At 40.0% G+C, this 13,095-nt stretch overlaps 1 protein-coding gene across 6 annotated transcripts in view; it reads right to left on the bottom strand.

The window, feature by feature from the left end:
• The window catches only part of CCDC152 (coiled-coil domain containing 152), a 27,145-nt gene that overhangs the window by 7,152 nt on the left and 6,898 nt on the right, over nucleotides 1-13,095 (bottom strand). For all 6 annotated transcript variants that reach the window (XM_014547522.1, XM_005876000.2, XM_014547526.1 and 3 more), the window contains exons 3-6: nucleotides 12,592-12,697; nucleotides 10,207-10,275; nucleotides 5,498-5,562; nucleotides 1,161-1,263 (exon numbers count right to left, since the gene is read on the bottom strand). In XM_014547522.1, coding sequence (XP_014403008.1) covers nucleotides 1,161-1,263; nucleotides 5,498-5,562; nucleotides 10,207-10,275; nucleotides 12,592-12,697 — 343 coding nt within the window. The remainder of the gene's footprint in view (nucleotides 1-1,160; nucleotides 1,264-5,497; nucleotides 5,563-10,206; nucleotides 10,276-12,591; nucleotides 12,698-13,095) is intronic.

Below are 13,095 nucleotides of genomic sequence, written 5' to 3'. Positions count from 1 at the left end.
ATATATATAAACATTTTAGTATTTCTAAAGGTTCAAAGTGGTATCTCATTATAGTTTTCATTTGCATTTTGCTGCTTACTAATTATGTTGAACATGCTTTCAATGCTTATTTTCCATCTGTATATCTCGGGGGAAGTGCTGTTCAAATATTTTGCCCATTTTCTTGTTGGGTTGTTTGACTAATTATTGAGTTGTTAGAGCTCTTTTTATTTTGGATATAAGTCCTTTAGCAGGTATGCATTTGCAAGTATTATCTCCCAGTCTATGGCCTGTCTTTTCATCTTGCTAACAGTGTTGAAAGACAGAAATTAATAATTTTGATGAAGTTCAATTTAGAATTTTTTTCTTTATTATTTGTGCTTTTTGTTTCTTTCCAAGAAGTTGTACCTAACTCAGGGTTGCAAAGATTATCTTCTCTGCACTCTTTCTGCAGTTTTATAGATGCAGGTTTACATTTACATCAGGCATCTATTTCAAGTTGATTTTTGCATAATGTACATAAATAAGGTCTCATTAAGAATGAACAACAGAAAATAATGAAAAAAAAACAGATCCAGAGACAGAGAAGCATCGATCAGACTGTCAAACCTCAGAGGGAAGGTAGAGGAGGATGGGGGTAAGGGGGAGAGATCAACCAAAGGACTTGTATGCATGCATATAAACCTAACCAATGGACACAGACACCAGGGGGGTGAGGGCATGAATGTGTGGGGGGTTGGGGGGCAATGGGGGGATAAGGACACATATGTAATACCTTAATCAATAAAGAAAAATAAAATAAAACAAAATAAATTTAAAAAAGGAAAGACTTTTAACACCCTTATGAAACTACTTAACTCTCAACATAGGCTCATAAGATCTGCTTTACTGAAGGTAGAAAATTTCATTAGTGAAATGATATTCAATATGCTGAGTATATAAATATCAAAGTTATAAATTATACATTTTATATTAATTTTATACATTGTTTCATAGAAAATAATATTAAGTGTAAACACCACAAATCCAATTTAGACATGTTGTAATTTATATCACATAATTTAGGTACAAAACCTAAATTAAAATACATCGAGGCAGTGTTCATTCAAGAAAAATTAATATATGCATTTGAATTGTTTTATGATATCTTAGAATTCAGTAAATTAAAAATAAAAACTTACCTTTTTTCTGCATATCCTGGTAAAGTTTCCTTAATTCTGTCTTATGTCCTTCCTCTTTGATTTTCATTTCACTTATAAGTTTGGCAATGCTATTCTTATATTCCTAAAGATTAAAATATATTCATTCTTCAATTTAAATATGTGCATGCTACTTTTGATTAATTAGAAAGGTGAAATTGTCAAATTTTATATTAATTTTTGATATGTAATCATATCTAGAAGGGAAAGATATTGTTCAGTTTCAATCAGCTTTTAAGAAGGACCAATTTCTGGTCCGAGGAGATAGAGATCATCTAGAGACAATGTCTTTTTACTTTTGCTTTCTGAGTACTCATCACTAGTGTTGCGCATTTCATAGATGCTTAAAACATTTTGTTTCATTTTATGAACAAACACCATGACAGCTCTAAAATAGGTCCAATAAAAGCCAAAGTTATACTTCAGAGCCAATGGTAGGTAATATTCAATAGACAACCAGCTTTCCCAAAGTAGGATGAATCCTTATGAATGTGGGATGAACTTCTGTATCTAAAAATTATACAAACATCCCTAATTCCCAGAAGGAGAGTAAGCATTACCCATCGTAAAGATTAGCGTTATAAAGGAGGCTAGAATAGGATGGATTTGGGATTTGAGCCGTGCTCAGCAGGTGCCTGAGATTTGCTTCCTAGGTTGTGGGAGCATATTATGCTAATGTGGAGAGGGGCATTAAGTAGGCCACGAAAGAGAAAGTCCCCAAAGATAAAATTCACAATTTTCCCAGTGGTATGTCCCCACATAAAGAAATCACTCACAGGCCCAAGATGTAGGCAGAGGAAAGGACAGTGGGAAGAACAGTGAAGAAGGTAGTAAGAAAGAGACAGCAATGAAGGCAAGCGGTCAAGAAAAGCCTCTGAACGCTATGAGACAGGGGCTTCAGTGAAGAAGGTAGTAAGAAAGAGACAGCAATGAAGGCTTTGCTTTGAATCACTGTTGTATGTCTGCCTCCTAGTGTCTCTCTCCTGATATGTATTTGTTGAATGAATGAGAGTGCCAATAAAAATTAAGTCAGAACGAATCTCAGAGGGGAGGCGGGGGTGGAAGTGGGAGTGGGAAATGATTAACCAAAGAACATATGTGCATAACTCATAAATACAGACAATAGTGTGGTGAAGGCCTGGAAGGAGCAGGTACAGGGTGGAGGAAATCAATGGGAAAAATGGGGGGACATCTGCAATACTTTCAACAATAAAGATAAATTTAAAAAATTAAGTGAGTAATTCTTAGCTTAGACCCAGTAAATGGGCTTTTGAGGATCCATTAACTTCCTGAAATTGTATGTAAAATTATACATATACTAGAGGCCCAGTGCATGAAATTCATGCACTTGGGGAGGGTTCCCCTCAGCCCAGCCTGTGCCCTCTCACAGTCCGGGAGCCCTTGGGAGATGTCCAACTGATGGCTAAGGCCCGCTCCCCACAGGCCTAAGCCATCAGTAGGGCATCCTTAGTGCTGCCGTGGAGGCAGGAGAGGCTCCCGCCACCACCACTGTGCTCACCAGCTATGAACCTGGCTTCTAGCTGAGTGGTGCTCCCCCTGTGGGAGCGCAATGACCACCAGGGGGCAGCTCCTGCATTGATAATCTTCCCCCTGGTGGTCAGTGCGCATCATAGTCATCAGTCATTCCACTGTTCAGTCGATTTGCATATTAGCCTTTTATTATATAGGATTAGAGGCCCGATGCATGAAATTTGTGCAAGAGTAGGCCTTCCTTCCCCAGGCTTCTGACACTGGCTGCCCTCTGGCACCCGGGACCCGGGCTTTCCTCCGGCTGCCGGCAGGCACCTGGGACCCGGGCTTCTCTCGCAGCCCCAGCTTCGTCCGGAAGGCCGTCGGAAGGATGTCCAGTCTAATTGGCATATCTCCCGCCACCACCACTGTGCTCACCAGCTATGAACCTGGCTTCTAGCTGAGTGGTGCTCCCCCTGTGGGAGCGCAATGACCACCAGGGGGCAGCTCCTGCATTGATAATCTTCCCCCTGGTGGTCAGTGCGCATCATAGTCATCAGTCATTCCACTGTTCAGTCGATTTGCATATTAGCCTTTTATTATATAGGATTAGAGGCCCGATGCATGAAATTTGTGCAAGAGTAGGCCTTCCTTCCCCAGGCTTCTGACACTGGCTGCCCTCTGGCACCCGGGACCCGGGCTTTCCTCCGGCTGCCGGCAGGCACCTGGGACCCGGGCTTCTCTCGCAGCCCCAGCTTCGTCCGGAAGGCCGTCGGAAGGATGTCCAGTCTAATTGGCATATCATGCTTTTATTATTATAGATATGTGTGCACATGTACTGATGAACTTTCTCCTCAGAGAGGGTTCACAGCTTTTAATAGATATTCAGTGATATTGAAGAGGTAAAAAAGTCCAGCTCTCCTGGCTTAGATGGCTATGATTAAACATAGAGGCACATCTGTCCAGGTTACATAAGTTCAAGGGGATATAGTCCAGATTCAAATTGTGATACTTACCCTGCCAGGCAATTTTCAGGAATGGCCAAACCTACCCAAAAACTGACTTTGATTAAAGCTGGACAGGTGAATTTGGGTGAATCTCATGAACTGCCATTCTTCATATGCACGTATCTAGGTTCCAAGGTGGGCAACTACTGAGTGGTTTTCATAAACTACTCCTGACTCAACTGGGTGCACTAAGCAGTCACTGCTCTGAGAAACAAGAGACAAACCTATCTATCTTTTCATTCCCCACTGACTTTGCCATCTGAAGATGCCATCACTAAAGTGGAATACTTCTGTTAATTGGTAAGACCCAGGGTTTTCACTCCCATCCCTAGGCACGGAGACTATGTTTGGGCTGGGCTCTATCACACTGGATTCTTCTCCCCCACTTCAGCCTGGGCCAGTCCTTCCTCTTTCTATGGGGACCAAGTCCCAACAAGTTATTCTTGGTTGCCTTCTGGGAACCTTAAATGCCAAGGGATAGCCTCTGGTTGTATTTTTGTTTTTATAAAACTTAAGGATTCTCTGTCTACAAGTTACAAAACCTCTCCCAATCCCAAAACATGCGTATTAAGTACCTCCTGAGTTTGTTTCTGGGTAGTGGTTTTTCATGTTTTGGATGTGCCTGGAGGTTTTGTACTAGAGAATTCTCATTGGATTGAGGTCATCTTCGGTTTGCTTTGGACAGTAGCTAATTTAGAAGTGCAGAATCTTGGGCTGTGGTGTTTTCTCATCAATTTCCACCCTCTGAAAATCCCTATGGTACTCTAGAAAAAGCAGTATTCTGTGGCTTGACACCTGAGATGAGAAAAGAGGCAAACATTTCTCCCCCTTCTCTCTACCCCAATTACACTCTGACTTCACTATCTATTGTTGAGCTCTAAAGATGAGCTATGGAAAGGATGGGAAAGAATAAGGAAAAAGGATAAAGGAAAGGGGGAAGTAATCCATGGGATATATTCCAGAGATGTTTAAATTGTCTCAGAATTAGTGATGGGAGACGACATTTTCCAAGAGCGCAGCCAGATGCCAGTTATTTCATCTGAGTGATACCCAGGAGCCCGGCAGGGCTTTAGAATTAGACTGTGTTTCTTCAGAGGCTCCTCGAATGAGGAACCAGATTGAATTTAGAGATGGTCCTTCCAACTGAAGTTCTAAGTTTCATACAGATCCAACTAGAATTTTGGAAATCTTAGGCCAGAGTTTGACATATTGGCTCTCGGGAGAGGAGACTAATTAGTGTGATCAACTTCCCAAAGGGCAGAGGGGTGGGAACTGACGTTTACCGAGCACCTTTATGTTCTAGTCACTGTGTTGTGTGTATGTTCTATAGTTGCTAACACTATGCTGTTCTTATGGGAAAAAAGAAAAGGTAACAGAGGGTATGGTGGCCCTGGGAGAGAATTAATTGGCGGTTAAGTACTCCCTTCATTTAAATGGTGCAATAAAACTGTTATATATTACTCAAGTCATAAAGATTAAACACTCATTTACTTTGTAGTAAAAAAGTTTAAAAGTGCTAATAAAGTATGTATACTCTAGAGTAAAAACTCTATTAACATAATTTAAAAATATGTAACAAAATAGCTGCATTTTTTTGGTAGAATGAAAAAGCACAAGTGACATATTAGTACATTACAGTCTGCAAGAAGACTAGAGTCCTCAGAATTTCTATTTCTTTAAAAATTTTCATTTGTTACAAATTCTGGCGCACACACTCACACACATATATATTTACTCTATATTTTGGCTGTCTTTATTAATGAAAACAACCACATTTTTTTTCTAATTTAGAAGACAAATGCTCTACAGGGACTTGATTGATACAAAGATACATACACTCACCTGTTCATGAGATTTTAACTTTTCTTTCATAAGATCAGCATTTCTTTTCAGTTGTTCATTTTTACCTGCGTAAAAACCATCAAAGAGCATCCTAATATACAGCGCCTTTCAATTACATGGGAACATATGTAACCTTTCAAGTTTCCGTTCATGTATGTACTACTCAACCCTTGAAAACAGCATCTATTACACACCTATTGCATATGCACAGAGTACGTGAAACTGGAATGGTGAGACAAAAATATAATCATTCTTCAAATCGTGCAGCCTGTGGTGAGAGATGTGTAAGTAGTGATGTGCCATGGCCGCCCTGCAGCAAATCGTGCAGCCTGTGGTGAGAGATGTGTAAGTAGTTGTGATGTGCCATGGCCGCCCTGCAATGGCAGTGTGTCTGAAGTACGTGGGACCTGTGGGACAAAAGCCCAGGCCAGAATGAGGTCAGGCGAGAGTATACTGAGGAGGAAGCATCTGAGCTGAGACTTAAATGCTAAGGCTCACCCCAGGTGGGAGGGGGCGTTTCAGAAGACTGTGGGCTGGGGTGAGCGCAGCACGCGTGGGAAAGTGACAATTGAAGTACAGCACTGTTGGAGTAAACTCTGAGGAAGGTGTGTTAAGTAGGTTGGGGCCATAGCCTAGTAGGAGGTCTGACTTTAAATTTTCTTTTATGGGGTCATCAATGAATTTTACAGAGGCGTTGAAGAAATTTGAATAGTGAAGTGAAATGATTACAGTTAAGAAGATTATTTGGCAGTGCAGAGGATGATGGGAGGGTTTTGACCCCAGAGGCATGGATGTCAGAAAAGGCAGATCAAGTAAGAAATAATAGGACCCTAAGTTAGGTCAGTGGCAGTAGGAGACAAAGGAAAAAATAAAGATAAGGATTTAGATGAGAGTCACCAGGAGCCTTAGTGGCTGATTGCAAAAGAGAAAGGGCGGGGAGGGGGGGGCATGGAGAAAAAAAAAAAGAGTAGGGGGAATCTCCACCTTTTCCGTTTCTGGTTTGGGTAAGTGAAAAATATGCAACAGTTTGGGAAACATTAAAAGGGGAAGATTTCTAGGAGTGAGATAATGAACCTACAGCTTTACTATGCTGCATTTGAGAATGTTCCTGAGAAACATTTGGGTGTGGCCAAAGGAAGACTATCCTATAAGGCATTGTTTCTCAACCTGTGGGTCGCGACCCCTTTGGGGGTCGAACGACTCACAGGGGTCGCCTAAGACCATCGGAAAACACATATATAATTACATATTGTTTTTGTGATTAATCACTATGCTTTAATTATGTTCAATTTGTAACAATGAAATTGGGGGTCACCACAACATGAGGAACTGTATTAAAGGGTCGCAGCATTAGGAAGGTTGAGAACCACTGCTATAAGGAGACTGGGACGTGTCCAGAGACCAGGAGAGAGTGGTACTAAGAAAAGTGGTTAAAGGGAAGCTAAGCATCTCTCCCCTCCCACTCACCTCACTGAAGGTATCAATGCTTACAGCCTGTGTATTCCTTCCCTACTGTTCCCCAGCTTATACAACTATATGTAAACACATCACACATTTCTACTGGTTTCATTTGTTTTTACCAATATAAAAGTGTACTCTACATTATTACTTTGCAAAGAACTTATTTCTTAAAAATAGACATTCTTTCAAGTCTGTAGTTTTTCCATGCACGCATTTTTATAATTTTACATAAGTAGGATCATAGCATACATGTTGGGAGACTCTTAGCACAGTCTTGCCTCTCTCTTGTTTTCTTTCTACCTTCTTCCTCTTCCTCTTTGTTTCTCTCTCCACCTCCACACCCCTGGTATAATTGTGTATCCTTCTGTGTTTTTCTCCATGCTCTTGATCTCTGGATCATACCTATGCATATATACATACACATTCTCATAGTTTCAGTCATATCTTTTGCCCATTATACTTTTTTCATTTATCTTTGCTAGTCAATTTGTAGAGCTTTGTATATTGTACATATTAAATTACGTTAGTATTTGAAATCATGTTTTGAAATAAATTATTTATTTTTTGACTTCTGTGTGACAAAATGACATGCCAAGTCCTTTCTTGTTGCTATTGTTGGTGCTCTTGTTGCATAAGAAAGTCTATTAGTCCTGCCTGGCTGGCATGGCTCAGTGGTTGAGCGTTGACCTATGAACCAGGGGGTCACAGTTTGATTTCCGGTCAGGGCACATGCCGGGTTGCAGGCTCGATCCCCAGTGTGGGGTGTGCAGGGGGCAGCCGATCAATGATTCTCTTTCATCATTGATGTTTCTATCTCTCCCTCTCTTTCTGAAATCAATAAAAATATATTTTTTAAAAAGTCTATTCATTCTGTTTTTATAAGTCTGTTAGTTCTGTTTTTACCTTATATAGCATCTGAGGTTCCCAGAGTGGTTTTACCATATTATGAAGAGTAGCACATGGTGTTAGGTTGTACATGTAGCCTAGATTTCCCTTTAAGTTTGTATTCTCTTTTACACTAAAGTCTTTTGTTCATCTAGAATTTATTTTTGATGTGGTGGGAGAGTCCAACTTTCTTTTCCTCCAGATGGAAAGCTGGTTGTGTCAGTACTGTATGTTGAAATGCCATTCTTTTTTCCAATACATTGAAATATTACAGTAACAAATATTGGGGCCTTTTCTAGAATCTGGTTCTCTATTCTTTCCATGAATATATTTTTCAATTTCTATGTCAAATGCCATATCAATTTCATTCTAACAAATTCGGAGCATATTATTATCTGGTAATGGAAATTCTCCTTCCTCTTAGTTTTCTTGTTTATTCTTGTGTGTTTGTTTGTTTTTTGTCAAATGAATTTTAAGATTATTGTATACAATCTTCTCTCCCACCCAAAATTTAGTATTTTTAAAAAATATATATTTTATTGATTTTTACAGAGAGGAAGGGAGAGGGATAGAGAGTTAGAAACATCGATGAGAGAGAAACATCGATCAGCTGCCTCCTGCACACCTCCTACTGGGGATGTGCCCGCAACCAAGGTACATGCCCTTGACTGGAATCAAACCTGTGACCCTTCAGTCCGCAGGCCGATGCTCTATCCACTGAGCCAAACCAGTCAGGGCCAAAATTTAGTATTTTAATTAAGATTGCGTTAAATGTGTTTATTAACTTCAGGAAAATGGACATTTTAATAATGTTAAGTCTTCCCTCTGCCAGGAAAATTGGTCAACCCATCTAAATGTTGTAGCCCTTGCACATTATCTGGCTTTGGCATATCTGTATGTAGGCTGAATAGCACCACATGCTTAGCTGTGAACTAAAGCCATCTGCTGTAGAAACAGGACCTCCTTAATGCTTTATATTATATTACTAGAGGCCCGATGCACGAAATTCGTGCAAGAGTAGGCCTTCTTTCCCCCGGCTGCCCGGCTTCCCTCTGGCACCCGGGACCCCGGCTTCCCTCTGGCACCTTTGGAGCTGTTGCTTCAGGAGCTCAGAGCCCCGCAGCTGCATGCGGGAACCTTGGTTTCCTCTATCGCTGGGGCAACCAAGCATCCTATTCTCAGCTGCCTGGCTGTCTGCCGCCATCTTGGCTGACAGTTAATTTGCATATACTCACTGATTAGCCAATGAAAAGGGTATCAGTCGTACGCTAATTACCATGTTTCTCTTTTATTAGTGTAGATATTTCGGCTGGCTCTATGTTGGCTTTCATCTGTAGTGCAGTCGACATGTGATTATTGTTAGCAATGCTTTTTCCCATCATCCTACCAGACTCAACACTAGGTTTTCAAACACATATGGCTACTCCCTTAAGGTGTAAGGTTGTTGCTGCTCTGGCTAGAGTAATTATAAATTCAAATAGCATTTTGTGTCACTGTAGGATCCACCTGATTCTGATATTTGACAAGTAATCTTCCTCTGACCTAGCCAAAATCCACTTTAATCTCTTGGATTCTAATAATTTTGCAATATACTTTTCTAAAATTGGTTATTCTCCTTTGGTATCAAACCAAGAGTAAAGCCTTAAGTGTGCATTGTTTTTGGATTCATTATATACTCATAGTGAGTTGGTTTTCTTTAGTATCTTGGATGAGGAATTGAGCAGGAAATGATCACTGCAGTTTTTTTAAAAAAATTTTAAACATATTTTTTATTGATTTTAGAGAAGAAGGGAGAGGCAGAGAGAGATAGAAACATCAATGATGAGAGAGAATCATTGGTTGGCTGCCTCCTACTTGCGTCCCACTGGGGATCGAGCCCACAACCTGCTCATGTGCCCTTGACCGGAATCAAACCTGGGACCCTTCAGTCCGCAGGCTGTTGCTCTATCCACTGAGCCAAACCAGCTAGGGTGATCACTGCAGTTTTTGAGTAGAATATTCACTGTGTAACTACCAGTGAACATCTACCCTTCAAAACTGAACATGGGTACTGAAAGCAAGAGTACTACTGGGAGCAAATATACTTTGAAACATTTGAAAGTAATAAAGAGAATGATTATGATAGTTTATAAAACCCTGATGTTCCTGTCAGAATAGGACTGAACTGTTCTGTTCAGCATGGCATTCATTTCTTAATAATTGAGGATGTATTACTCAGTAGTAAGGTGCCCTTCCTTCCTTTTGCTGATAAATTTAACAAGACCAAATTAGAAGGAACTTATTGTCAACAATTTAAAAATTCTCATCTTTAAAGGTGCTTAAATACATCATATTTTTTAAGATTTATTTTTTGTCTAACTTACCTTTCAAATTATGCTGATATTCAATGGTCTGTTGTAGCCCTTTTACCATATTATGAAGAGTAGCACATTCTAAAACATAAGAGATAAATGTATTTGAAGATTATTTGCTTTCATTTTGAAATCATTCTCTCAAAGTTGAAATACATAAAATAAAATACTGTTTGTGACAATGAGCAGATCTTAACAAAGCTATCAGGCATCTCAAAGTAAATTATGTAACAACCACCCTTAAAGTCAAATGCAATTCAGGATTTAGTAAAGAGGTCTCTAAGGCACAATAAATGCAGTAGGACAGGGAGCCGCTCATATACCTCAGCAAGACCTGCCCTAGAAGTGAGGCACATGTGGACTGCCTGGGGGACTTTGAGGAGCGCATCCATGCGAGTTTCCCATGAAAGAACATCCCGGGGACAGACAGCTGAGGTACATCAAGTTTTGTTCAAAGATAGACAGTCAGAGCTGGTGAGGTGGCATTTGGGAGGAGATACTGCTTTACTTCCTCCCTGTCCTCAGACCTGTCCTCTTACTATTTTTATGCCTGAGTTCCAGGGCAAGGCAGTAGCAACTAAAGGAGTAAACACCCAACATGGTGAGTGACAGGGCACCAGCACTTTGGTGCCAGTGACTTCTCCACCGTGGGAAACAAAGCCTTGCAAGCATTAGTGCCCTGATGTGTGCATGAAGCTTTCAGTGCACTCTTGGGTACCACCAGCAACAGCTAAGCCTTTGATGGGTATCATTCCCACCATCTACTCAGACAAAGTTCCCACCATCCTCCATTTCTTCCCTCTCTTGCTATTTCCCAGTAAGGACGATGGTCAAATTACATGTGACAATACCTGCTTCGTGTATGTTACCATGTTAGCTGCTACAATTAAAAAATTAAGGGGGCATAGGCTCCGCTATCACTTGTCTTTGTGTCTTTTAGAAGCATGAGCCCAGTAATTCATGCAATATGGGACCTCAGTACTCAGCAAATTGAAAACCGAGTCCTGAAACTGGAAGTATACTGCATGTTTTTAAAATGTGCATTTCACGATTTGAACACAAGGCGGCTCTCCCAACACATTTTTTTTAACAAAGGAAACTGGCTCAATAAGGAATTGTTCCTTAGAACACCATTCATTATTTTAGAATAATAGCTTTCAATTCTCTTTGCAAACATTTATCCAATTATCATTTCTAATAGATTTTATAATATAGTTTGAACAATACTATTGTCATATTCAACTCTTAAAAACTATAGTTCAGAATACTAAACTACTTCTTATCCTATATAATTTAATCAATTGTTGAGCTCAAATTTAGGCTCTACCATTAACTAGTAATTTGCATATTAACACCTATTTCATAAAGCAGTTGGAAATGTTAAATACAATTATGCATGACAATAATTTTTATAGCACTTAGTCCTCAATACTAATATTATTTATCATCTTAAAATGGAAAAGAAATTTTTTATCTGGTGTTAAATGTGGAAAATAAAATATCAAGATCTCATTCTTTATTGTTGAAAAAATTCAGTTGTATATAGAGTTTGTTCTTCTCTCAGTGAATTAGCACACACTTGACTTTATGAGTTGTCAATTTTACTAGTTCGTTTACTTCTGCTGCGTATTATCTAGTCAAAAGGCCATTAGAATTAAAATGAGAACTGGATGTTTAGAAAGTGTTTAATTATATTTTCAAATATAAAATACACATGAAATGCAAAAATAGTGAAAAATGACTATCTCTGCAATCCTGCCCCCAAACTAACCAGTGTCCCTCCCTGAAAGCAAGCCCCGCAGAGAAACGCCACCTCCTCAGGGCCCAGCCCTAGCGCAGGGAACCCAGGCTCCTGTCAGGCACAGCGAGGGTGGGTGCAGCTGAGAGGGTGGCCATGGGGAGCTGAGCAACACGTGGCGTAGGTGTCTGAGAACACAGGGGAGAGCGTCAGACTGGGACCGCCCGTTTTAACACTAAACTTTTTACCCACCTGATATTTATTTTGGAGTTATTGTGAGGCAGGAATTCAACTGTATTTTCCCCCATGATTTTGAAAGCCTGGATTGATTCTTGGATTTGTCATTTCTTAATGGACATTTCTTAATTTATCATTTGTCATTTGTCATTTGTCATTTGACATTTGTCATTTCTTAATTTATCTGAGTGGACTCAGATAAATTATTTAACTTCTTCTATCTTATTTTTCTTCATTACTGACGCAGAGTAATAAAATCAGTCCTACCTGTCCTTTAGGGCTATATTAAGGATAAAATGACAGTCTAGAAAGTGCTATGTGAATTTTAAATATTTTACAAATGCATGGTGCAATATTAATCACTGTTGTACCCAAAAGCCCTCTCATGATATTAGTATTTTTCCAGGCAGCCAAGAACTAACCTTCTTTAAGTGAGGCCTCATTTGTTTGCATTCCTTTTAATAAACAGTTAGCTTTTTCCAACTGCATATTCAGTACGTTGTTCCTTCCCGAAGTTTCTACCAATTTCTGTAGAGAAAACAATATATATCATAACCAAATCAATGCTGTTAATTTGATTTTCTTACCTAAGCATATAAAGACTAATGAAAATACAGACTACTTAATATCTGACATAACTTGAACTCCCTTCTTTCTAACCATTCAACCCTCAGTCCCATGGTTAACAATTCTTTATGTGTGTTTCCCAAATATTTTATGATTATACTAGAGGACCAGTGCACAAAAAGTTGTGCACTCAGGGGGTCCCTCAGCCCAGCATGTGCCCTCTTGCAGTCTGGGACTCCTCGGGGGATGACCACCTGCTGGTTTAGACCTGCTCCCCGGGGGATCGGGCCTAAGCTGGCAGTCAGACATCCCTCTGGCAGCCCAGGAGCCCTCGGGGGATGTCCACTTGCCAGTGGGGA

Source organism: Myotis brandtii, unplaced genomic scaffold (assembly GCF_000412655.1).
Source record: "Myotis brandtii unplaced genomic scaffold, ASM41265v1 scaffold478, whole genome shotgun sequence".
Lineage (NCBI taxonomy): Eukaryota > Metazoa > Chordata > Mammalia > Chiroptera > Vespertilionidae > Myotis > Myotis brandtii.
This window is presented reverse-complemented; position numbering and strand designations above follow the sequence as displayed.